At 47.4% G+C, this 12666-nt stretch overlaps 1 protein-coding gene across 1 annotated transcript; it reads left to right on the top strand.

Moving 5' to 3' along the window:
* Positions 1–1101: 1101 nt before the first annotated feature.
* On the top strand, positions 1102–9575 carry LOC135808697 (EEIG family member 2-like). Its single transcript, XM_065321920.1, has 9 exons — positions 1102–2177; positions 3906–4026; positions 4820–4846; positions 5156–5322; positions 6074–6835; positions 7511–7614; positions 7958–8099; positions 8293–8330; positions 8926–9575. Exons 1-9 carry the CDS (start codon positions 2011–2013, stop codon positions 9048–9050), a joined length of 1653 nt encoding a protein of 550 aa, XP_065177992.1. The 5' UTR covers positions 1102–2010; the 3' UTR covers positions 9051–9575.
* Positions 9576–12666: the final 3091 nt, after the last annotated feature.

Raw genomic sequence — 12666 nt, 5'->3', positions numbered from 1 at the left:
CAAAGTCATGTTCATGTAGTTACAGATCGCTCTAGGCAACCTTCACGTACATGTACAACTGGTTTGCTGGTAGAGGTAGTCAATGGTAGTAGGGGACCCGAATATTATTAGGAAAAAAGATAATTGGGGAGGAGATCACCTTTGGTTGGCGCGGATTACTTCAATTTTGTTTTACTTGCGGGTCTGGAGCTGGGGAGTACACGCATGCACACCACTCACCTCAGTGTGTCCTCCGCCTAGGGACATGCTGTCCAACATTAGTTTTGATCTAGGTTGGTGCGACTTAGGGGCCGTCCGTAAATATCGAACTTTTTTCACCAAACGAATTATTTTAGTTTAGACCCAACCCCTCCCTCCCTCCCCCTCAGAACGTAAAAATTGTTGACATATACATGCATAATTATACAACAAAAGTCGCAAGTGTGTCCCTGCTCCTATGGCCATGTACATGTATAGAACTTTTCTGAAACGAAAGTGATCAACCCCCTCCCACCCCATAACGAAATTATTTCGTTTCGTGAAAAAAGTTCGATAATTATGGACGACCCCTTAACTTCGGCGATACTTCGAGAATTACATGTGCATGGACATGTATGTGTCGCTCCCTACATGAGACTGTGTCGCCTCGCTCTTTTCCTGCCGACTTGAATCTCACTTTACTGACTCACGAGTCGACTGCCATCCAGAGCACACGAGAAGTACTTCCACGAGCTCCAGTCTCCGCACCTAATCAGCTAATGTCCTATAATAGTTTATCCCGTATGTGGAATGCATATTTCGCTACACTGCACTCTACGCGATCGTCTATTTTTCGTCAAGTGTCAGACCCCTCACGACGTCTCCTCCTCCTCCCTGCAAAGGATGCTGTTATGCATGCATGCATGTTGGGATTGTTGCGGAAGTAAGGCCTAAGGCCGTAAGGGCCAGTGGGCTGATGAGGGATCCGGGTGATTGACGGGTGATAGACGAAGTCGATATGTGCATGCACCTCCTACCATGTAGACCTACCTGATGTACACTCGACCTCGGCATTGTACAGCAGACACGTAGATGAACGTCTTCGTACTGCATGACTGGTCGATCTAGAACTAAAAAGTTTTTCTTCAGAGAAGGGAGCTTCTTTTTCATTTCTCATAGTCCTTGCGTGGCCGTGGACGTGGAGGCCAGTTGCTTCTGCTGCAGAAGTGATTAGAAGTCGTGTGAATGGAAGCCGTGTTGCTGAGGCTTTGATCTCCTGCTTCTGACCCGTGTTTTGCGGCCGCTAGCCTGGACTCAGCCTAGGCTAGAGTCCTAGACTAGAGATCATTCCACGTCTGTCCTTTGTGCGAGTGGTTCTGATCAGCAGCAACAGCATAGTGTAGTGTGTAGACTTTTGTGGCGGATTCCTGTCCTCAGCGCTGCCGCCGGTGTTGGGAAAGAGGCCGGCCTGTCGCTGGCGTGTGTCTGCCTGCATTTCTTCTACTCTTCGATCAATGCTGATTCAAGCCAAGGCGCTACGCGTCTCAGAGCTAGACTAGCCTAGAGTCGAGAATAAAGGCTTTGAACTAGCCCGGCGCTGAAACGAGTGCCGCGCCGAGTGCATCCGTCCTGCGTACCTGACCTGAAACGCGCATTGAGGAGCAATCGGAAGCCTATCAATCGGCCTTGCTCGGGATTTCAGACTTCAGTGGCGCAGCGGATACAACGTCCTTCAGGCTGCAGCAGATCAGGAACTAGTATCTGCCCGTGCGGCGCAGCTGCCTGATCAGCTGAGTGTTTACTCATTTTCTTCAGCTGCCCCTGCCCCTGGCCTGGTTTGTGTGAAAAACTGAGAGCGGTGAGCGGAGCTTGCGGAGGTGTGAGCCTCCTCACGCGGTACCCGTGTACTACCAAAGCAAAACTGCTGACAGGCGTGTTGACTCAGGAGTAGCCTATTTTGACGAAAAGCGCCGCCAGTCGGAGCTCAAGTCCCGATGAGAACCAGTTCCCGCTGCCCGGCCGGCTTATCGATAGCTCTTTGTCGAGAAAATCATGGAATCGTTCTGGTCCACTAGCGTGATGAAGAAGAAGAAATTTCGCTTCGGAGTGGAGCTGAAGATCTCATCAGTGTATAACTACGCAACGGGGAGTGGAACTCTGTTCGCTAAAGTTCGGCTTGAGGAACGGGCGAACGGTGACTTCGAGGCGAACACGGAAAGGTTTGTCTTGATTGTTGTTATCAATTTTAGGATAGTCGATAATGCGCTGGTGGCAGTTTAGTTTTCGTATACGTCCGTAGTAGTTGCCTAGATTAGATGGTATTCACTAACACTACCTATTTATCAGGTCGGTGTATTGGGTGATTCAGAACTGGCGTCGTCACTCCGGCACGTCTGCTAAGACAAAGAGCCCAATCAGGGCCATTGTCAATATAATCCAATTAGCGTACATGTGACTGGCAGCTGGCTAAGGAGATGCGAGAGAGAAGAGGGTGAAAAGCACCACCACATCTCCGAATGTATCAGTGGGGCCATCTGCATGGTGTTTCTAACAATAATATTAATCATCATAACAATTGACTGGAAAGTGGAAATGATCATTCCCGTAGCTATGCAAAAAGACGTTACTTTAGTAACGTCTGGCGCTAGCCATGCGCCAGGGTCCATACAGCTTTAATTTAAAAATGATAATGATCATGATTTCAATTATAATTTTAATCATGTTGACACTTGGAACTGTAGTGCCATGTTCCCTTACGATGGAATTTTAGCATACTAGCGGCGGGCAGTGTATTTCTTTCAACGGGATGGGGATGTGTTGGTGCTTATCAGTATTTCGGCTTGCTATCCATGCCAGTGATCAGGCATAATTATGGTAAATACCGTACTGGCAATATATGTTGCCGCGTAACGCGTAACGCAGGGGGGTGCGGCGTAACGCGCGACCAGGCTAGTGCGACCAATTTTCGTTGCGTTCGTAACGCGCGTGCGGCGATATTTTCATTGCAGTTTGCAAAAAATGATGCGGCAATAGCAAAAAAATGATGCGGCAATGGCAAAAAAGTGATGCGGCAATAGCGAAAAAAGAACTGCGGCAATATAGAAACCTGTGTAAAGGCTCCTGTGCGACTTTGCATGTTACGCCCTGCGTGCGGCAAACATGTGTCAATGTAACGCTTCATGGCCTCACTGCGGCAACATATATTGCCAGTACGGTAGATGGTCAGGTAGATCTTCAGTTAGTTTTTAATTGCTTTCATTGTGGCATTGATGGTGCCCAAGTCGACGCAAATTGCGTTATGCTCATTCGCATAATATTATAAAAGTTAGCAAAGAGGGTGCTCTGCAAACGGCAACCGACTGCAGCGTGTAGCTCAGCGTCAGGTAGCACCCATCAACCACAGCCAGTGACATAGCGTGCAACAATGGTGCCCAGTTTGTCATTCGCACGGCAAGTCTAGACTAGTAGAGTTTGGTGTACTATATGATCCTCAACACTGAGTATCGTTCACTGATTTCCAGACACCTCAGTCACTTAGTGTCTTCCCAAACTCGACCCCAGCGTCAGTGTTTAGGTAACACAATTAATAAGTTCTGGTGTTTTACGATGTTAGCCCATCCCAATTGTGACAGTTTGCAACGTTCTTGTAAGTCTGTACAGCGCACAGGGACCATCGCTGAGTTAGATGTAGACAAATATCACCCCTTGTAATGGCGCAAACTACCCACCCGTACTCAAATTAGGATACTGTAGTATCATTTGCAGGAACGGCAAGTCAAACATAATAATGCTGCCACAATGCATAGCAGATGCTTTTCTGCATCCTGATCGGCATGCATGTACATGTACTTGTATATGTTTTCTATGGTGAATATGTTTGCCTGTCTTGGCTTGATCTGTGTGCGATGCCTGACTATGCTGCTCTTTATTTACTTCGTTGCATACAGAGTGAATGTGAGGAACCATCGAGTCACATGGGACCAGACATTCCCCTTCACCTGCAAGATGTATGCTAAGCCACAGGTTGGCATCCTGGAAGAGTGTGTCTTGCGCGTTTCTATCAGAAAGGTGAGAGGAGGTTGCATAGGAAAATGTCTAGGAATTCGTGTGAACAAGGAATTTTTAGAGCCCTCTATCAGTTCGTGAATGTTGGAGGGCTGGAGCCCTTGGGGAAAATATGTCTGCAGTCAGAGGAATTTTATTACTGATCAGTAAGTTAGGAATTAGGACTCGATGCCTATGTCCTGCTTCAGAAAGTGGTAAATGGGCAGCCTCTTTGCCACACTTGATAAGCATTAGTTCCGCCTCCATATCCCACATTTGAAGTTGTTATGACTGGTTGGACTCAAGAATCTTTGCTGTTGATTTAGCATTGGTGCTGGAAGGAAATGCACCTGGAGTGGATGTAGCTGCATGAATGACTTGCTCACTCTCAGGCTATGACTCAGCTAAGCTGTCAGGTGGTTTGCATCTGTTAGTGGTATTCCAGGCATGCAGGGTTGTTGAGTGTCTTTCAAAGCTGAATGTGTGCACTACAGTATCCCCAATGCGGTCTGTGATTGAGGCCTTGATTGACACATACTGAGGCATTTGACCATACTGAATTTTCCTTTACAATCTAGCTGGCTATGATTATGGGCTCCCTGCGCTCTCTCTTTTGCTCAATCCTTCCAATTTGGCAAGATGGGTTCATTCAGATATTTAAAAAAAAATGGTCTGGCTGCATTGCATTGCCTTACCAGATTTCACATTGGTTAGAAAACGGAACGTAAGTTGGCCAGTTCTCTTGTCATGCAGCAGTCAGCATTCCTGGATGATCATAGTATGTGGCATATGTGCTTCTCTATGTTTCTGTGTGCAGGAAGGAAAGACTGGAAAAACAGAAAAGGTGAATATTGCACCAGCTGGTCGTTTATGTTCATGCACCATGGCCATGATTCACGATGCATATCCAACTGGTGTATTATGGACACATGTTTAGCAATTGGTCTGTATCCATCTCATGTGATTCAGTCATTTTACCTTTCCCCCGTCATTTACATACATTGAAATGTGTGTACTGATTGGGATGGTGTAACGATCGTGTAACGATATCATTCGCGGATACTGAAGGACATGCGTCATGTGTGCTAGAATGGATAGAGGGTACGGTGGATGACTGGATAAATGTACCCCTTGCTGTGTGTGCGTTGAACAGCTTGGCTATGCTAGCCTCAATCTGGCTGAGCTGGCTGGAGTTGGGCCCAAAGAGAGACGGTGCCTGCTGCAGAGCTACGATGTCAACAATCTCAAAGGCCAGGACAACTCCATTCTGGTGATATCGCTGAATGTCACGTTGCAGCAGGGTGATCCAGTGTTTCTCAGGTACGTGAGGCCAGCGGTGCTACAGGCCTGCTTTGCCGGTCATGTACATGTGCATCATCCACTGTACAACATACTGCATGTTTTGTAACCCACTTGGTGCAGTGCATGTTTACAAGCAGAGTCACATGATACTTACATACACAACATACATCATACACAACATACACAACATACACAACATACACAACATACACAACATACACAACATACACAACATGCACATACACAACATGCACAACATGCACATACACACACATAATTATGTAACTCGTATACAGTCTCAGCACTCAAGACTCTCAAAGCACATACTTGTAGTTACGTAAGTAGTTATCATTCGGTCAATGTCTCACAAGGAGAAGAAGAAGACCAAGGCAGTGCGAGTATGCGCACAGCTATCCATGCATTCATACGATGTACTATTTATGTGTATACAAATTACGTGTCATAAAGTAGCCATGCTACACATACATACATACACATACATACATACATACACATACATGCATACACATACATACATACACATACATACATACACATAGCAGGAGAAGCAGTAGGGCCGCAGGACCTGAATAAACTACTGACAGGGTAGACTGCAGATATCAATGGATGGTCGTGCGGTCCAACTAGCGCAACGTGTACAACCGCGTGGGATTACTTTACAGTGTGCTTCATGGGAGAACTGAATTATCTCAGGCAAGTGTGACTAATTCGCTGTTTCTGTATCTGTCGCTCTGTTTCCCATCTACAGGCCCGTGTCAACGTCCCCGTCTTTCAGTTCGGTTGATCCAGAGCTGGATGAGAGGTCGTATGCGGGTTCATTGAAGTCATCTAGTGCCAGCGAACAGTCTGGCCCGTCACCCACATCCGGCAGTGGGTCTAGCAGGCCGCCGCAACTCTTCCAGAACTTTCTCTCCCGCCGCGGCAGCATCATGCCTTCAATTCTGACAAACAGCTTCATGCGAGATAGTAAGGGCGTGAAGGAAGCACCTGAGGTGGAAGAGAAGGAAAAATGTGGGTTTGGAGATGCAATTTCAATTGGCTCCAATGAGCTTTCTGCTGAGCTTTTAGATGTAGATAATACGCTTGTGGCTGAAGCTTCTACAGGAACTATCCTGGCAGGAACGGAGGCTAGCTTCTGTGAAGACAGTATGCAGCGGTGCTTGCCATCACCAGCAGAAGCCACTCAGAGTCGCCATTCACCAATGGTTCGGCACGTTCCCGGGGTGACGGTGCACCCCACGTCGGTGGTTTCTCTGGACAGCGCTTTTGAGAGCACCAGCAGCAGCACGGCTCTGCAGCATTCCATGAACTGTGACCATCTGTCGTTGTCCTCCTCCACCAACACGTCCTCGCTGCGTTTCTCATCACCAGATTTAGATGAGTCTGTTACGGATGATCGGGACAGAGGGAGGCTTGCCATGTCCGCCAATGGCTATCTTGCAGCCGAAGCGAGCGACGCGTTTGGTTCCGGCTCAACCAGCGCTCCGGCCACCGTGCGGCGGGGCAGAAGGTAACTAGATGCTTGCGCAGTGCTTTGCTTTGTGACTTAACGTCATCCCGGTATAGGCGCGTAGCAGCGCCGCTGGAGGCAGTCCGGCCGGAGGGGGGTGCGGGGGTCTCCTCCAGGAAATTTTTGAAATCAGGGTGGCAAATTCTGCATTTGGGGCACTTTTGGCATTAAAAAAAAAAGTGATCCGGCCAAAGCCGGACCGGCCGGACCGGCTGCTACGTCCCGGCAATATGACTCACTGTGATATTGGGTAGTTGCTATCCATGACTACATGTAGAATGGAGATCATAAGATGCTGCGACGTGCATGCTAGCATGTGTGCTTGTTCACTCGTAAGTTCAGTGTGCATGTTGTTTGCCCTTTATTCGACCACTTTTCCCCGCCACACCAAAACAACTGCACTATATGACACCCTGCACTCTGCATGCAGGTAGTGTCAAGTATTTCTTTTTAAGTGTTCTTCTGAACGCTAGAATACTGTTGTTTGAGGAACACAGATACACAACTGAGCGTGGGTAACGCCACTGGTTTTAATATCATACTCATAAGCAGGCTTAAACAATTTGCAAGACATTCACTCTCCCGCTCTCGTGCGGCCAGTACGTGTGCCAGAAATCAGTTCGTAACTGTAGTCGCTGATCAGCTCTTTACATGTGTTGCTCTTTCTGGCTACAGTAGTTTCCGCCCTGATGCTCGTGGAATGGACGATGTCAAGTACAACTCTCTGGAGACCAGCAGCCGTCAAGGCAGAATGAGAAGGTCCAGTCGACCAGGAATTGGTAAGACGGTCGCCATTGCTACCGGCACGGAGAGGGAGAGAGCGTTGCACCGTGTGTATGTGTGTGTGTATGTGCGTGTGCGCGCATGTGTGTAGTAAACGGGGCTTGGAACATGTCATATTCCTTCCAAGGGTTTGGACAGGTGTCTGGGCCCAAGGAAAACCTGGTCTGAGCACTCTACTTGGAAAAATATCAATTTCAGAGTCCGTCAGAGTCATCGGAATTTACCCAATGTAAATTGTTATTGCACCATTTTGGCTGATTGTTTATCACCAATAACTGACACTCAACTGTAGCTTCTTTGTCTTCTTTGTTTGTGGTGGCTTTCTGGATATATCTGCAGAGAGTGCGAATCCAAGCTTGAAGAGCTCCGGCCGCTCGTCTGTGGTGTCAATGAATCGTGACAGCGTGGCCAGCATCCAGCAGACTCTAGACAGGACTCGTATTGATGCATCTGATGTGATTGACTCCTTGCTATCAAAGAGGTCAGTATGAATTTGTCAGCTATGTTGCTAGTCTAGTGCTCGATGCTACCGCGGTATGCATGTACTTTGCGCTGTACCGCAGCCAATTAAAAATGCGTTTCTCAGACAGCAGAGCCCCAGTGATACTTTAGGCCGCGACTTGAGTTCTCGTCCTCTCTGTGCATGTATTTGTGTTTCTGCTTGGTTGTAACAGCTCTGGAGACTTGTCAGAAAACAAGGAAGGGAAAGCTGGTAAGTCATCAACTGTTTACTTTGAGTACAATCATGTACTTTGAAGTACTATACTAGTACTATTAATCGTAATACTAAGTCTTGTACTTCAAGGGACACATGATATTCTCATTTGCAACAGGCTTACTTCAAGAAGTAGTTGTGAATCTTGTGAACATTCTCTCGGAAGCGTTCTGTGCAACAACTAACGGCGGGTAAAACCTGAATTTCAGCAATCACCCATGGGACCGGCCTATCACATTCAACGGTCGTAGGTGTCCTCTGAGGCCAGATTGACGCCTGCACGTTCAGCGCTACATAGTCACGACATGGTCCTGCAAACACTGAGGTGGCTGCTGAAGCCAGGTGGCCTCTTGATCAGGTGGCTGCTGAAGCCAGGTGGCCTCTTAATCAGGTGGCTGCTAAAACCAGGTGGCCTCTTGATCAGGTGGCTGTTGAAGCCTGAGGTGGCCTCTTGATCAGGTGTCATTTCACCGAGTCTTCAGTGCCAAACTAGAGCCAGCTTTCTGTCCAAGACAATTAGACTGTGACGTTTATTCAGCAATTGTGATGCAGATCTTGGTCTTTGTTCTGGCTCTCCGTTGTGTGTGTCTAGATCGTTCCGGTCTCCAGCTCTATATCGGTTCCGATGGCTCTACGACCGTTGGAGGTAAAACACTACACGATCGACCTATGTCTGCAGCGCATTACCGTAAGGTGGTTGTCAATCCGGACGCATAGGGGACCGTCTCAATATACTATTATAGCAGTTGGTAATCACCTTGGCCCACCGACTTCGCAGCAGCACTCCCGCGGGCCGGCTGTGTGCTGCACCTGTTTGCCATTCTGAGTTACAGCTCCAAGTGAGTCGTCATTCTTTGTCAAGTTGTCCCTTTGTACCGTGAGCATACCAGTGTTTTTTTACTATTGACTTGAAAATCTTGGCTCTACTATATCTGAATTCTTGATTTGGACAAATGCTCCTCTATTTCCTCTCAATTCAGTCTCTTCTATAAACAGTTGCGAAACATTGATTTGAGATAATTGATATTTGAGCTATGTCAGAAACTACGATGGCGTTTTTAAACTCTATAATTATGCTATGTCAGCGGAAACTATGATGGTGTGTAATATACAAAGGGATTTATTATTCTTTCTGCTACATGTAGTTGCATATACCCGTTTTCATCATGATTTCAATATTCCCCTCTATGATCAGCTTCTCGAAATCTATCACTGAGCGGCGTCAGAAGCCGCCGTGGCAAAGCGGGTCTGCCTGTTGTTGTGGGGGGGGGGGGGGGGTCAGCCTCTGGTCTGGTTTTTGTAGATCTTGGAACTCACACTGTAAATAATGGCCATCAGTCGAAAACCCCAGAGCCGCACTCAGAAATCTGAGACTTCACAAGAGAACCTGAGAAACCTTCGCTCGGAGTTCAAGTATCTGTGAATGTGACGTGTTGGATATGTACTGATAATTGCATGCTGGGAGTTACAATCATACCTATGCAGCCTACACTTGTAGTATAGCCTATAAATTAGAGAGGTTAAGATGCACGTTATTTCTGACGTGACGCGAAAGTTCAGCTCGCGTTATTTGGATCGCACATCGAAAAATCAACGCGAGTGATCTGCTGCTCACGTCGAAATTTGGAGTTTTACGCCAAATTTGACGTGAAATTGCGCGTCACGTCGGAAATAACGTGCACCTTAACCTCTCTAATACTAGCAAGAGTACATAACCCCCCAGAGTGTGCAACTCCACTATGGGTGCTGTCAAGAGTACATAACCCCCCAGAGTGTGCAACTCCACTATGGGTGCTGTCCCGACAGAATTTCAAGTTGACGTCATTTTGATGATGCAATGCGCACTGTACACGGATTACCAGACGAATCCGGAACCTGTGGTTGACCGAAGCAGATCGATCCTGTACAAATTATTGCAAAGAAAAACGTGTGATGCGTTGACACCCGTACACATGTTGTAAATCACTGGTGCAAGGAGCATTGCGTCATAAATAATGACGTCAACTTGAAATTCTGTCGGGACAGCAGGGTATGTGGGAGTTGCACACTCTGGGGGGTTATGTACTCTTGGTGCTGTCCCGACAGAATTTCAAGTTGACGTCATTTTGATGATGCAATGCGCACTGTACACGGATTATCAGACGAATCCGGAACCTGTGCACGTGGTTGACCGAAGCCGATCGATCCTGTACAAATTATTGCAAAGAAAAACGTGTGATGCGTTGACACCCGTACACATGTTACATGTTGTAAATCACTGCTGCAAGGAGCATTGCGTCATAAATAATGACGTCAACTTGAAATTCTGTCGGGACAACAGGGTATGTGGGAGTTGCACACTCTGGGTAGCGAGGTCAGGCGAAAATTAAATTTTGGAAAACCCTATCGAATTGGGTATCTACGGAAAGCTTAGAGCTTCAGGCGTTCAAATCTAAAATTTGGGCTGGGTTAGAGCAACTGGAAGAGAGTTATGGGTGTTGAAAGGAGCCCGACTACGTGATTTTTTTGTCGCGACGAATGTACGCGTGGGAGCTCGAAAAATGGCACCCGGCACTCGGGTCCCAAGTCGCGACGGAGAGTGCATGATGTAATCTCGCGTGTCACGTGCGTGTACTTCGCTATGCTAGCGGCACCGCTAGCGCTGGGTGCAGCACTCGAGCCGAAAACTATTACTTTCTGAAGAGAAAATGTTTGTTCCTCTGCATGAAGGGAAATGTGCAATTGTCTTCAAGGATCGCCAGTGCATGTACTATTTGCTGTGAACTGGTGATGGTAAGATATTTGGGATCCAATGACGAGTTGGTGGCAACGGGAGCGGTGGCTGCTGTTGATGGATGATGTCGGAAGAAGCGCTTTCTCAAGACAAGTTTCTGCAGACGATCAGGAATTTGAAAACACAATTGTGCTCGAACGTATTGTTTGTTCTGGAGTAGTACAGTAGAGAGACTTTGTTAGAGACATGGTCTGTGTGAAAGTGAACGTTCCTCACTTTCTCTCTCACACAGGTTATGTTTGGCTGACAACTATTTGTAGTGTTGCCTTGATTGAGTAACACTGACAGCATTGGAAATTTGGAAATAGTTTCCATTTCTGAAATGATGCATACAATTGGACAAAACTTTGTAAGAAAGACATAGCTTTCCGAAACAGTACCTGGGACCGGGACTGAAGTAGCCATCTCCTCACCTTCATCACCAACAAGCTTCTGAATAGATACAAAATGCTGCACACCAGACGCAAGCGAAGTTTAATCGGATTGATGGCGATTCGCTTGCTTCTGTTGCTTTTTAGATTGGTGCACATGCCTTCCCAAAGCAATCCTCCTTGCTGGACAGTGACACCAGTCGGGAGCCATAACGTCGGTGCGCCTCTTGTTACGCCAATGAAACTTGGTAGTCCGAAGGATTAGGGGGCGCTGAACACGATGCAGCAACAACCTAAGGCGTAACAAGAGGCGCAAGGACCGAAACCCGCCCTCGAATATTGGCAAAAAGCGAGAGACAGCGCGTCGACAGAGAAACGTCTGGACGCCGCGCGAACGGGTGGAGGCATTGCTCCATATCCTTACCAAAGGACTAGAAACTTGAAATCGCCCAAAAAGAGCAAGGAGACTGCACAAGCGAAGTTCAAACGCAGGTCAGTTTTGATGCCTCCCGTAAAAATCGAAAAATCGAGTAAAAACCTATGTGCCATGACATCATCGATTTTCAATGGGCCGGGGATGGTCCAAGCGCGACAAGCGAAGTCAGTGAACTGGTCACGCGTCTGACCTCGCTACTCTCAGCTCTGGGGGGTTATGTACTCTTGATACTAGTAATAGCAAGAGTAGATAAACAAGAGTGTGCAACTCCGGATCTCTCCTGCACAATCTGCAGATACCCCGCGCCCACGGCGGAATTTTTTGTTTACGTCACCTTTTTTCAGAGAAACGCGGCTTTGCCGCAGAGCAGTGTGAGAGCACGTGCTGGGCACCGACCTTGTAGTGTAAAGCCCAGCCAAGTGCACGAGGGAAAACTCTCCAAAAGGCTCGCAGCGCGTGCGTCGTCGAAAAGATTACGTCAACAAAAAATTCCGCCGTGGCCGGGCCAATCCATCCGGAGTTGCACACTCTTGTTTATCTACTCTTGGTAATAGCTATTTGTAGCCCATCATCATGACCATGCATTCATGGACATACATTATTACCAGACAGTCACATAGCTGCATGCTGCCTATGCTGGGCAAATAATTCGCAAATACTAGATCACGTGCACTTGCTAAGCCAACTGACGTCATTTTGCAGATTTTTAGCCGTTTGAAAATGAACAGTGTGTGAGTGAAAGAGAAAGAGGAT

The sequence above is a fragment of the Sycon ciliatum genome, chromosome 2 (assembly GCF_964019385.1).
Source record: "Sycon ciliatum chromosome 2, ocSycCili1.1, whole genome shotgun sequence".
In the NCBI taxonomy this organism is placed as follows: Eukaryota; Metazoa; Porifera; class Calcarea; order Leucosolenida; family Sycettidae; genus Sycon; species Sycon ciliatum.
Note: the sequence above shows the minus strand (reverse complement) of the source record. Positions and strands in the feature narration are given on the sequence as shown.

Excerpts from the sequence above, each read along its gene's own strand:
- LOC135808697 (XM_065321920.1), top strand. The coding sequence starts at position 2,011 with ATGGAATCGTTCTGGTCCACTAGCGTGATGAAGAAGAAGAAATTTCGC. Across the intron at positions 2,178-3,905 it reads TTCGAGGCGAACACGGAAAG|AGTGAATGTGAGGAACCATC; the intron begins GTTTGTCTTGAT and ends CGTTGCATACAG. Across the intron at positions 8,331-8,925 it reads AAACAAGGAAGGGAAAGCTG|ATCGTTCCGGTCTCCAGCTC; the intron begins GTAAGTCATCAA and ends GTGTGTGTCTAG.